Below are 14,619 nucleotides of genomic sequence, written 5' to 3'. Positions count from 1 at the left end.
TGGTGTTATTGACAAACTGCCACCATCATGGAAGGATTTTAAACACACCTTGAAACATAATAAAGAAGATATGACATTGGTTGAACTTGGAAGTCACTTCCGAATTGAAGAGGCTTTGAGGACTCAAGAAAATGAGAATAATCCTAAGGGCAAGAACCAAGTCGGTAATTCTTCTGTGAATATGGTTGAAGATGGTGGATCTTATAAGAATCCTAAAACCAGCAAGGGTGATAAACGGAAATTCAAAGGAAACAACAACAACTTTTCCAACAAGAGGCCTAAGATTGCATGTTGGAAGTGTGGCAAACCTGGACATTTCAAGAAGGATTGTCGGGTTGGTAAAAGTAAGCAAGAAAGGCTTAATGCTGGTCCAAGTGGATCCAAGGATCCAGAAAAGCAACAAGGTCAGATTTTGATCAAAAATTGTAATTCTGGTCAGAATTATGTATCATTGATATCTGATGCATTTTATGTGCAGGATGATAATGTTGCTTGGTGGATTGATTCTGGAGCAACAAGTCATGTATGTAAAGATCTTCGTTGGTACACGGAATTTCAACCAATTGAAGATGGATCTATCTTAAAGATGGGAAATGTTGCAACTGAACCGATCAAAGGGCTAGGAAATGTTAAGCTAGTGTTTACTTCTGGAAAATGTATATATTTGAATAATGTGTTGTATGTTCCTGGGATTCGAAAGAATCTCTTGTCTGGTGTTGTATTAAATAATTGTGGATATAAGCAAGTTTATGAAAGTGACAAGTATATCTTGTCAAAACATGGCACTTTTGTTGGCTTTGGTTACTTATGTAATGGCATGTTTATGTTGAATGTAAATACTCCATTTAATGATGAATCTTCTTGCATGGCTTCTACTAGTACTAGCCTAAATTTGAATAAATCAGAATTATGGCATGCTAGACTAGGACATGTACATTATAAAAGAATAAAGGAAATGTCTAAAATGAGCCTCATACCTGCTATTGATTTAAACAATGAAAAATGTAAAACATGCATGTTAACAAAGATAACTAGAAAGCCCTTTAAAGTTGCTAATAGGGTGTCTGATGTATTAGAATTGGTACACAGTGATTTGTGTGATTTTCATTCTACACCATCATTAGGAAATAAAAAATATGTGGTTACTTTTATTGATGATGCTTCTAGATATTGTTATGTATATTTGTTGCATGCGAAAGATGAAGCTCTTGACTCCTTTAAAATATATAAAGAAGAAGTAGAGCTACATCATCATGGTACCTTGATTAAAAATCTACGTACCGATAGAGGAGGTGAGTATTATGATCCGGTATATTTTCAATCTACTGGTATAATACATCAAACCACGGCTCCTTATACACCACAACAAAATGGTGTGGCAGAAAGAAAAAATAGGACTTTGAAAGAAATGGTTAATTCCTTGTTGTCCTACTCGGGTTTGAGTGAGGGTTTTTGGGGTGAGGCTATGTTGACAGCCTGTTATTTATTGAATCGAATTCCTAGTAAGAGGAATAAAATTACCCCTTATGAACTCTGGTATAAAGAGTCACCAAAATTGAGTTTTCTGAGAGTTTGGGGATGTAGAGCAGTTGTAAGACTCACTGAACCCAAAAGAAGAAACTTGGGTGAACGAGGTATAGATTGTATCTTTGTTGGTTATGCTGAGCATTCCATCGCATATAGATTCTATGTGTTAGAATCTAATGACTATGTGCCTGTGAACTCGATTATCGAGTCAAGAGATGCTATCTTTGATGAAACAAGATTTACATCTATACCTAGACCGAGGGACATGCTTCAATCTTCTTCTAGTAGGAACTCAGTTTCTACTGAAGATGTTCATCAACCGTCTGAACCGAGGAGAAGCACTAGAGCTAGAAAAGCAAAGTCTTTTGGAGATGAATTTCATCTTTATCTAGTTGAGGGTTCTAGAGATGAAATTAAAGATCAATACCAATATTGTTTTATTATTGAGGAGGATCCAAAAACTTTTACCGAAGCTATGACATCGAGAGATGTTGCATTTTGGAAGGAAGCTATCCAGGATGAAATGGATTCTATCATGAATAATAATACATGGGAATTGAGTGATTTGCCCCCTGGCTGTAAAGCATTGGGGAATAGATGGATCTTCAAAAGGAAAATAAAGGTGGACGGTTCGATAGATAAGTTTAAAGCCAGATTGGTAATCCAAGGCTTTAGACAAAAGGAAGGGATTGATTATTTTGATACTTATGCTCCTGTTGCTAGGACTTCAACTATTAGGTTGTTAATAGCACTTGCTGCTATACACAACCTTGTCATTCATCAAATGGATGTAAAAACTGCATTCTTGAATGGTGAATTAGATGAAGAGATTTATATGAAACAACCTGAAGGGTTTGTTGTGCCTGGTTGTGAGAACAAGGTGTGTAAATTGAAGAAATCAATTTATGGTCTAAAGCAAGCACCTAAGGATTGGCACGATAAATTTGATAAAGTGGTCTTGTCTAATGGTTATGTTATTAACCAAGCAGACAAGTGTGTATATAGCAAATTTGATTCTTCTGGTAAAGGAGTTATAATTTGTTTATATGTGGATGACATGTTGATTTTTGGTACAGACCAAAATCAAGTGGATAAAACCAAGAAGTTCTTGTCATCTAATTTTGATATGAAAGACATGGGGGAGGCTGAAGTGATTCTTGGTATAAGGATCAAGCGTGAGAATAATGGTATTTCAATCTCTCAATCTCATTATATTGAGAAGATTTTGAAAAGATTTAATTTTAAGGATTGTTCTCCAGTTAGCACTCCTCTTGATCCTAGTATTAAACTCCTACCAAATAAAGGTGTTTCAGTGTCTCAACTTGAGTACTCAAGGGCTATTGGTAGTCTTATGTATGCCATGATAAGCACTAGGCCAGATATTGCCTATGCTGTTGGAAAGCTTAGTAGGTACACTAGCAAACCAAGTTCACATCATTGGCAAGCCTTAAGCCGAGTATTTAAGTACTTGAAAGGAACCATGGATTATGGTTTGGCGTATACTGGATTTCCTTCGGTTATTGAAGGTCATTCAGATGCAAGTTGGATTTCCAATGAGGAAGATCATTCTTCCACAAGTGGATGGGTATTCCTCCTTGGGGGAGGTGCTATCTCTTGGTCATCAAAGAAACAGAGTTGCATTACAGACTCAACAATGGAATCTGAATTTGTGGCATTATCAGCTGCTGGTAAAGAAGCTGAATGGCTAAGAAATCTGATATATGAAATTCCATTGTGGCCAAAACCTATATCACCCATATCAATAAGGTGTGATAGTCAATCTGCCTTGTCTAATGCTTATAGAGAAGTGTTTAAAGGCACATCTAGACACATAGGTGTTAGACATAGTATGATTCGTGAGCTTATCACTCACGGTGTTATATCAGTGGAGTTTATAAGAACTCAACATAATTTAGCCGATCATCTTACCAAAGGATTGAGTAGAGATCTTGTGCACAAGTCGGCTGTGGGGATGGGATTAAAGTCCGTTTAAAAGTCTCTCATGTTGAGAAACCCAATTCTCACCTAAGATTAAATCAGATGTTGAATTCAATGTGGAAACTTAACATCTAGAGACTGGAACACATTAAAGCAGCATCCCAAGTTATGTGTTCAGACCTGCAAGATAAGGAGGTTGAAGTCTATCTTCTTAATAGTTCTTTTGAAAAATCGCATATGCAGGTGCGAGAATAAAAGAACTACCTATTTGAGCATGAAGTTTAGCCGCTTCAAGAAGCTTGGACTTGGCTTTGATATGCTTAAGAAGGATTGGGACACAAGGCTAGTCAAATATAGTGTCAAGTAAGAAAATTTGAGAATGTAAAGTTATGTGTATATTATCTTCATGTATTCATTGTGAATAGTAGAGGTTCAATCCATCGCGATACCTTGATATTCGAATATTTGAAATGTGTAATATACTAATGTGAAATTCAATCGTCATGATATTTCATTTATGCATAACTTTGTTATTTGTTGTGATTTTGTTTAGTTGATTATGGATTACACTAAAATGGGGGAGGATTGTTGGTTATTTTAGTGTAAATTGAATTAACTAGTTGATCAATGTAATCATAATATTACATCGAACAAGTCAGGAGAGTACGGAGTGTATGCTTAGTTCGAGTTTATTATGATTATTAGTGCTTATGAGGCATGTTCATTGGTATTAGACACATCTATTGGAAGAGAAGTGTCTATTGGCATTAGATTTATCCATTGACATTAGACACATCTATTGGGATAAGATGTGTTTATTGCCATTAGACAAATCTATTTGGTTGAAGGTGTGTCTATTGTCAAAAGACACATCCGTTGACATCTATATATAGATGTTGCATTGATCATTTCAAGAGATATGGTTCATTTGAAATACACAACAAAACACATTCTCTCTTCTTGCAGAATTTCTGATTTTATCCGATTGAATTATTTGGTGAACCACAAATAACTTCAATCTGAAAGTGTTCACACGACTTCAGAAAAATCCAAGTCACCACCAAATTATACAACAAAATATGGATGGCCCGCCCTGCATTTGCACCAAATCCACCAATAAAAACCAACCAAACTCATCAAAATCAGTGTTTATTGTGTGCCCTTGGGCACACATTAGAAAGACCCTATTTAGATTAAACAATCATATTCAAATTTATTTTCAAACGATGAAATTATTAAATGCTGTAAATCTAATTAAATCTGGGGACAGATGGCGCCTTCGCATTTTCTCTTTTTATAAAAGCACCTAGTAACAACAACAACACTGTCAAAACTAGAAACAAAACATATTTGATTTGATTTGATTTCTTTTCAATTTCAGCTTCACCAATACACAAAACACACAGAGCTATACATACAACATATAGTCATATACGTTCATATTTTCATTAATTTTTGCCGATCTCTTCTTCTCAACAACATATTTAAATTTATATCAACAACCCACTTGTATAACTTGTGTATATTGCTGCTTCTTCTCAGCCCATCTGTGTATGTCATAACCCTAATTTTATTTTTTTTTCTTGCTGTGTACTTGCTCTTTTTTTTTTTGATGATTTTGTTGGTGGGAAGTGTGCTAGATTTGATTAAGGTTTCTGGGTTGTTTTTGTTCTAGTTTATTGTTGTGTTGAATTGAGGTTTTGAAATAAAAATCTGTTCTTTAAGCACTTTGATTCTCATTTTTGAGGTTTATTATTGTGTGAACTGTGAAATTGCTTGATGTGTTATGAGGGTTTGCATTGTGTGATGTTGATTGTAGTTGCGTCTGTTTTTTAGCTTCTGAATGACACTGATGAAGCAAAGCAAGGATAGTAAGTAGGAACATATCTTGTGTATCTGGTTTTATGGAGGGTGAAGTTTTATGCAGACCGGAGAGGTTGTTTTCGTAAAAACCCTAAATTTGGCAGTATATGACATAGATTGATAGTTTGATTTGAAGTACAGACACTTTGATCTGAAAAATGTCTCTTAATATTTTGGTTTTTCGAGGTGTGTGTAGGTTTGGGAATGGCTTCATGTGTATTTTTGAATGTTGCTTATCTGCTATAAACAAAATGAGAATAGATGTTATGAACTTTATTTACATTCTAGTATAAGAACCTAGGCTAGATGGTTGTCATAAATGTGCGGCGTGCTTGTTTGATGGGCATGATTTTGTGCTCGGTATATCATGAAATTTAATGTAGTCCCTGTCCTCTTTATGAATTTCATGAAAAGGTTCTTTAATATGATTGTATATTTACTTAATATCCATCGATATAATTAGTGATTAGTGATTTTATTGGGAAGAAAAGGTCAAAGAATTTATGAAATGTATTATATGCTATAGTTTACATTGAGTATTTCCTTTTGTAAAGATTCTTAAGAAATTGTTTGTTATATTTAGGCCTAGCTGTTTGAACTGAGCAACTTTACCAGAATGGCAAACTTCAATCGCAGGTGTGTGAAGATGTGAATATCACTTTTTTATTGATATGCATAGCAATTGTGGGTTTTTTTAACTTGGTTTCTAGTTACGCTGACCGGCTTGATTTGGTTTTCGTCTTTCCAGCGGTGGTTTAAAAAAATCCAATGATAGTGTCAGACTTATTATAACAACCATAATGGGAATGGTGTTTGGTTATTTTATTGGTATTTCATTTCCGTCAGTTTCCCTTTCCAGGGTAAGTTCTTTCAACTATGGGCATTACTTCTATATTATACAATCATTTATTTCATTTCTCTCGTGTTTTTTCAGATTAACCTACCCTCAAGCCTTATGTCATTTCATGAAGATATTCTCAAACCCAGTGATCGCAGTTTTCCTGAAAATCTAGGGTCAGGAAACACACCTAAAATACCCAAGGTATTCATCTCTTGCCATATATTGGGAGTGAATAGTCTAATATATTTTATGTAATTACTGACAGTAATCTCAGCTTGTTGAAACTGATTTCTCTATGTGAAAGATAAAATCTAATTGTCTTTGTACTTAGGTATTGAAAAGCTGATTTGCATATATTAACTCATCACATTGGCTACCTAATTAGATGTTAAATCATAAAAGAATCTGAAAAATTTTACATCCACTATATTGCATATCGTTGATGATTGGTATTTAATTAACTACTTAAAAATAAATCAAAATAAATCATTGCTGATACGGTGTCAACATAACTAGGCAAAAAATTTCTTATGGTGTCTTACTCACCATTGTGATTGCTGCATGGCATCCCCATGACGCCCTTATGGTGTTTTTGTACGCCATGGCCCCATGACCCAAGTCCCAACTAAAGTCGCCCTATATCTTTCAGTATAATTGGCCCAACCGGCCCATAAATCTTATAAACAAAGTACTAAACCCTAATTGAGCTCATGCAGGATAAAAGGATTTTGATTACTGAATTCTACATCATCTGATTTATTCATCTGGTGGAATACTGGATATGTGGAATTCATGATTATCATCATTGATATCATCTGGAGTTGGATTTGTGGGACATATATAGCTAGTACTTAGTATGTATAACTAATCATATTATATATATTTATTTTATTTATGATAGATATGTTATTATATATATAATACTTATGAATATATTAAATCTTACAAAATGAGTGTATCAAATGCCTTGTCATGGCGTAGACATAGATGTACTGTTTTTCAGTTACCTTTGTCTTATTTTTATGCTGACGCCGGAAATATTAAATACGGAAAAGTAAGACAGAAACAATTATCTACATTACAACTTGACCTGGTTTTTGGCAAAAAGAGCAGAATTTTAGCAACGGACTTTGCTGGCTTGGGAACCTTGCACTGGGTCCAGCTGGTATAATTTGTTAATATAGTTCATTATGATTAATTAATATATTAATCTTTATGTAGAATTATAGAGCGGATTATATGCACTGTTGGTAGGAGATTTACTTCTCAGAGATTGAAGGAAGATGATTTTTCCAATCTTTGTTTAGGCGTAATAATAAGATTGTGAAAGGTGTTGGAGGACTTACATTTTTCGTCATTTTGGATTTCATTTGATACTGCATATATTATTAATAGACCTACTTAAGAGTGAAGGAGGAAAATGTATGTATCTTTTAGTTACACCTCGGGAATGTTAATACTGGGTTAGGAGCTTAGGTTTGAATCAGGTTGATATTGATGCAGTGAACAAATACCAGCAGAAGTGGGATGCCCCTCGCAGAAAACAGAAATCTTTATCAATTATCAAGTTTTTGTAGTTTCATAGCTATGACTAACATCTAAGGAGTCACAAGCTGTCGGTAGCTCATAATTAGCAAAACAGGTCACAGCTGTTGAGTACCTTCAGTCAATAAGTTAAGCAGCTTATAAGTTACTGTGCGCATGATAAATTGATAAAAACTTGGTAACTGCTATTGATGATAAATCCTTGTCCAGTATGTAGTGTAAAGCCAGAATATGTTGAGAAATGGACTTTCTGAACGCCAATTATATATGTAAATACAAATGTTGACAAGCAAAGGAGGCTCCATGCCTATTCAACAAATGATGGGAAATCCCTTTAAAAGGCAGACGTGCGCGCGGGGGTGGGGGGTGGGGGGCAGCGTTTTGGGCCTTTTGGCGGTGTTTCTATTTTGATGTTTCCAGGAGCCTCAAGCAGAAGGTTTAGGCATACTTGTGTTACCTAATACAATTACAAAGGAAAAGTTGTCATTGCATGTCGGCAAAGATTAGGGGGTTGTTTTTGAAGTTATCTGGTATCTTTAGAGTGATGGCAAAATATATGTTAAGAACTAAAAAATTTGTGGTGATAGGTGAGGATGTACTGGATTAGGCCATGGTAATTGACGTCTCCCAGTTATTCAGGCATATTTTAAGAAAAAAAATCAATAGTACTCTGAAGTCTGTACATAGTCCGTCAAATTGGATATTGCCCTTCTTACATATAGTAAAAGGATTCTGAGATCAAAGTACCAAGTAGATTTGGCATGAAATTCTTGTAGTGTATTGTTTGGGTGCACTTTATTCAGTCCGGTATATTTTTTTTCGTGTGAAAGTGTGCAATTTAATTTACCTATTTCTTGTGTGCTGGTGCTTTACTCGTTATTGCTCCTGTTCGCTACATCTGTGTGTTTTTGTTTGCGACTTCGCTTGTGTATTAAGTTATATTTATCAGCCATCTGTACTTAATCCTGTATCTGTACCCGCGCAAACATGAGTACAGAAGAATGCTTATGGATGGTAGGACCTATTCAATATATCGAAGAATTATCGGTACTTATAATAAAACCTTGTATCTTGCTTTAATTTTCTCCAACACGTATTAAAGACTTCTTATGTAAAATATGTGATGTGAAATAAAAAGTAAATCAGAAAACTAATACTACTTTATTTATTTATCTGCATAATAAAATGAAATACATTAATGAGCCTTGTATAGGGACTAACATCTAACCGTATCTAAGTGATGAACCACGTCCACCAAAATAGAAGGAAATCTCTTATCTTGACTATTTAGTACATAATGTACGAACATTATTACTTATTTTAGGTAATTTAAACTATTAATTAAGTTTGAATCAACTCTCAACGACTGTTTACTCCCTTAAAGTTTGAACATTTATTTTTCCTCTGTCTTTATTGAATCCTTGGACCTGCAATACTCAGTTATACAAGCATCACATATTCAATCTTATACTTCTTATACTGTATTAAATGTGTTCTTGAAGTTCTTTTCTCATGCTCCCAGATATATGTTCCAACAAATCCCCGCGGTGCTGAGACGTTACCTCCGGGAATTGTAGTGGCCGAGACAGATTATATGTTGAGAAGATTATGGGGTGACCCAACTGAGGTATGCCTTTCTATCTTCATGTATGAGGTTAAATACAGTATAGAAGGAAAGTAGTGTAGCACTTGTTAAATTCCCATTGTAGGCAGTAACTTGCCAATTTTTATCTTCATGTATTGGTTTATTGTTGGTAGTGTATGAATTTGTAGGTTTATTGCATCAAGATTTTTTTGAAGTCATATAACTGTTGCTGATATGTTAATTTTGTTCTTATGGTTACATGAATTTGTTTAAGTCATTTGTCTGTTGCATTTATATTACTTTAGTTCTTATGGTTACGTGCTTGGTTGTGAAGCTAACGTTTAAAGAGACAAGCACTGATATCCAACAGTGTTGGATTTGCTTTGACTATTGTCCATGCTTCTTGTCTTCTCCATTTTTTGCTGTTTACTTATTTGCATGGCTACTGTCGTAATATTTTTCTGGACTAGCCTTCCGTGGATTTCAGCAATTACATCCCATCAAATTTCTTTTCAGGATATAAAAAAGAAGCCAAAGTACTTAGTAACTTTCACAGTGGGATTTGATCAGAGAAACAACATTGACGCAGCAGTCAAAAAGGTAATACATTATTATTTATATACTAGCCTTCGTAATTTATTATTTATAATTTCAATTTTAACTTCATTTTATTAGTATTTTAATATTAATGAATTGAATTTTAAATAAATTATATTAACAAACGGCTTATATTTTCTCACAAAAATTTAGCTTTTACAATTTATTATCTATTTATAAATATTTTTCTATTATTAATATGTGATAATTTATTATTCAATCAATTTTAAATCAGATTTTTCATATTTCGTATATCTTTATATGTATGAAAAAAGATATTTGTCGTGTAACAGATTAGAGTTAGAAAATTCGTGTTTGTATTGAAATAGAACATGTTAGAGTTAAAAAGAATTATATGAAGGTTCTTGTTAAAAAAAGATATTCAAAATTATATATTTATAATTTTATTTTTAACATCATTATAATTTTTTTTATGAAACATTATATGATAATGTAATATCATGAATGTTTTTAGCATTTGAAACTGTTTAACAATATAAGAGTAAGAGATCAATATATTATCACGAGTGTTTTTAGCATTTGAAACTGTTTAACAATGTAAGAGTAATAGACCTCCACATGTTGTAGACTTGTAGTTGCAGAGGGAGCGTACCAAACAAAAATTATAACTAAAAGTTTGGACTATAAATTGTACCTATGTTGGCTTATTATAGTATAGTATAGATTGCATAATAGAAAGCTTAGTCAGTATTAATTCTTTGGGCCATGTACTTTCTGCAGTTCTCTGAGGATTTTCAGATTTTGCTTTTCCATTATGATGGGCGAACTAGTGAGTGGGATCAGTTTGAATGGTCAAAGCGTGCTGTTCATATCAGCATAAGAAAACAAACAAAGTGGTAAGGTTTCAGTAGTCTGATAATGTACTTAAATGTAAGGTAGATATGTGGAAGTAGAAAACTAATACTGAAGTTTCTTTTCGGCCTTCGAACTTATCAAGGTGGTATGCAAAGAGATTTCTACATCCTGATGTTGTAGCAGCCTATGATTATATTTTCATTTGGGATGAAGATCTAGGTGTTGAGCATTTTAACGGAGACAAGTATATTCTTTTCCTTTTTTGTGAATAAATCGCGCATGATTTTCAGTTATGATATCTGGTTGATTCAAGAAAATTTATAAAGCGGATGATCTGTAGGTTTATTGAACTGGTAAAGAAACATGGTCTGGAGATTTCTCAACCAGGTCTTGAACCCAATAATGGACTAACATGGCAAATGACAAAGAGGAGAGGCGACCGAGAAGTTCACAAGTTCGTTTATATCCCTGTCTCTGGTTTAATATCATTATTATTCCTGCGTGGGAGATAGTAGACTTTGCATACAATTTTTTAATGATTGTATTATCAGGAATACAGAAGAGCGACCAGGGTGGTGTAGTGATCCACATTTGCCTCCATGTGCTGCGTAAGCCTCTCTCATTTTCCCCACCGATTTGAAATCGGATGTGTTGCTACCTTAAAAACGTCTATCAACTTCATTGTAGTTACTTGCTTTAGCAGGATCCATCTATGCGGGTTCAACTGTATGAGCATTGTTTATTAGTTTATAGGTCAGACTGCTTATTAGTTTAAAACCGATAGCCCCCTTCTGTTCTTTGATGTATTGATTTCTTCCTCTCTCTCTCTCTCTCTCTCTCTCTCTCTCTCTCTCTCTCTCTTAAAATCACTTCTCCCAGTCCAACTTGTAGCTCTTACTGTATCAAGTAATTAATTAAAAAAAGGGTGGTCTCTGAAGCAAGGACGGTTGTTACTGAATCAACACTTTTCCTGAGTTAATTTTGATGTCAAATTCTAATGATAATTGTTGGCAGTCCTCTTTAGGGGTGTCATTCCTGCCTTATGACTAGCGGCAACCAATTATTAATTATCGTCATTCCTGCCTTATGACTATCGGCAACCAATTATTAATTATCCAATATATGATGATCCATATTTTTTGTATGAAATTAATAAAATTTGAAACTTTTAAGCTAGCAAGAAGAATGCTCTAGCAAATGTTCAAAAAACTGTGTATACTCGAGATTCTTGCTCTGGCATGTAACTAATTTGTACGTCTATTTATATTTTTATACAGTTTTGTGGAGATCATGGCACCAGTATTTTCTCGACAAGCCTGGCGGTGTGTGTGGCATATGATTCAGGTATGCCAATTCCATCCCATGTCTAGTATTTGCACATATATTGATAAATTTGTATATCTTACTTTCCTGTTCATTCAATTACTCATTGGAGTTCTTAATATCTTTGTAGAATGATTTGGTGCATGGTTGGGGTCTAGATTTTGCCCTCAGAAGATGTGTGGAGGTTAGTGCGTATTTGCTGTTCTGAAAATGTGTTATATTCCATCCTTTTGAGCATCTTGGTGGTTCTTAAAATCTATCATTGTCAATCAGCATGTGTTTTTACCTTAAAGGTATATATATGTGTGTCTATATGGGTTCTGTTCACCCACAAACTTTTACAAAATGCAACCTCGACAAAGTTATGGAGTTCTTCATATAAATGCACAGTACTTATCAAATATACATGAGGATTCACGAAAAAATTTGAACCTGAAATTTTGTTTGTAAGATATAAAATAGTCTTTACCCGGTGAAAGATGGCTTCTTGTCATTTTCATTAATCTTTTATTCTATCTATATACAAATATAATCTGTATTTTTCAGTTGTCACTTGTCAGATGATTGATCCATTTAATCACAGTGTGATAAATTTACAGTGTGATTATTGATCAGTGATCACTAATTATAATTTATAATCACCTCTCTTTTACTTCTGTCTTTGCCCTTTCTCTACAGCCTGCACATGAAAAGATTGGCGTTGTTGATTCACAGTGGATTATTCATCAAGTAATCCCTTCTCTTGGAAATCAGGTGAGACATATTTTTAAGACTTGTGAAAAAGCTGTCTTTTTAATACTTTTTGACAGTTCCTTGTGTACTAATTCAGTTATTGGTATCAAGAAAAAAGTTAAAATGTGGTATTTTCCGTATCTATATTGTTATGCAAGTATTTGACTTGTTCATCGTTAAGAATTGTGTTTCTGGTGTCACTGCTTACCGACTTTTTCTTGCTTATCCTACATCTGTTGATGTTTTCAATGAGAGCTTCTCACTATACTTCTTAAATTAATATGTTATCAGGGTGTGTCCGAGGATGGTAAAGCTCCATGGGAAGGGGTATGTATACTTATTATCTATCTATTGCTTCTATTTTAAATCCTTGCTTAGATTATAACGTCATGTTCTTGGAACTTGAATATTTTTGAACTTTTCTCATAAAATCTTGGGTATCCTTCTAAATGATTAAAAATAATTTTTGTATATTCCCACTAAAAGGTATCAAAACTGGGAGTATAAGCTCTAGTAGCTTGAAAGCTGAAACTACTTGTTTTATCTTCACAGGTGAAACAGAGATGCAGAAGCGAGTGGGCCCTATTTCAGGATCGCCTTGCAAATGCAGACCAGGCTTATTTTATGCAAAAGAAGGGTTGATGCATTGTAAATGTGTAGTAACTTCACCATGTACATTTCTGTTGCTCGTCAACCCATCTCCCCATCCGAGGTGCGAAGGGTGTTTCGGTAGTTCACAGCCCTCGGCTTCAAATACCAGGAAAATTATATATCAAAGGGGTGTTCACCCACATTCCATGTACTATACGAAGCGTCCAGAAATGTAGGCTGTTTGTGCATATAAATCGTTGCTAAATTTAGAGGCTCAACTTTTGTACTATATTCTGCATGGTTGCATGTTTGCAGCTGTGCCACTTGTTCTGTTCTGCAAATTATTTGGTTTTTCTCGTATTCTCGACACGTAGCAGTTAATACTTGAGTATAACTGACAAATAGCTGAAACAAGATTCAAGAATGTATGTTTCACCAGATTTTGTAATTTATTTTTTTAACAGACATCCTCTCTTCTTTTTCTTCCTAGTGTATCAGATATATCTTTGGTTTTAACTTAGATATGAAGTTTTTGAAACTTCTTAAATTGGTTTGCTCTATTTAGTTGGAATTGGTAAAACCAAGTCCAAATTGAATGTAATTCCCCATTAATTTGTAGGAAAAAACATGTAAATTATATTTTTTCATCAAACAAGTTAAAATATAAGTTAAAATGTAAAGCTCAATTCCACTACCACTCATTTTTGTCATATAACTACAATTTACAGCTTTTTGTTTGGTTCAATCAACTTTCTCATATTTTTCACCTAAAATTTAATTCATAATTTTTACAATATCATTTGCGGCCTGCGGGGGATATATGTTGAGTAGGCCCGCTTTAATATTTTTATTTTTGAATGTAACAATGAATTTTTGATTTATGGGATACTCCTAGAATAATACTTTATTCCCTTAAAACAAAATATAAAAATGAATTAAGACTGAGAATCGAACGTTCGAACACAAATTTTTCTTGACCGAAACTCAAACCTCTCCCAACCTGTCGAAAGGTAAGGAATATCCAGTATGCTCCAATGGTGGTATGATAATTGCATTATGATCTTTCCATGATTTGTTATTTTTTAAATTAAATTGTCAAGTACTGTAAACTCCAATGCAAGTTCATTTCTTTGTATCCAACATCATAGATTAAAAAGTTCACAAGCATTCTATAAGCTACTCATGTTAATGAAAATATCTTGTAGTATCTGTTTTCTCCTTCTGGTTTTCAATTAAGAAAGAAATTTTCATTTGTACATGT

At 34.0% G+C, this 14,619-nt stretch overlaps 1 protein-coding gene across 1 annotated transcript; it reads left to right on the top strand.

Annotated features, from left to right (window-relative positions):
* The first annotated feature begins 4,793 nt into the window (after positions 1-4,793).
* On the top strand, positions 4,794-13,841 carry LOC108215826 (uncharacterized). Its single transcript, XM_017388413.2, has 15 exons — positions 4,794-5,016; positions 5,912-5,964; positions 6,077-6,188; positions 6,263-6,370; positions 9,237-9,341; positions 9,816-9,899; positions 10,638-10,753; positions 10,855-10,956; positions 11,053-11,166; positions 11,264-11,320; positions 11,990-12,056; positions 12,166-12,219; positions 12,714-12,788; positions 13,059-13,094; positions 13,320-13,841. The coding sequence occupies exons 2-15, from the start codon at positions 5,945-5,947 to the stop codon at positions 13,407-13,409; spliced, it is 1,140 nt and encodes a 379-aa protein (XP_017243902.1). The 5' UTR covers positions 4,794-5,016; positions 5,912-5,944; the 3' UTR covers positions 13,410-13,841.
* The last annotated feature ends 778 nt before the right edge of the window (positions 13,842-14,619 follow it).

The sequence above is a fragment of the Daucus carota genome, chromosome 4 (genome assembly GCF_001625215.2).
Source record: "Daucus carota subsp. sativus chromosome 4, DH1 v3.0, whole genome shotgun sequence".
Classification (NCBI taxonomy): domain Eukaryota; kingdom Viridiplantae; phylum Streptophyta; class Magnoliopsida; order Apiales; family Apiaceae; genus Daucus; species Daucus carota.
The sequence above is the reverse complement of the archived record's forward strand: the minus strand, read 5'-3'. Positions and strand labels throughout refer to the sequence as shown.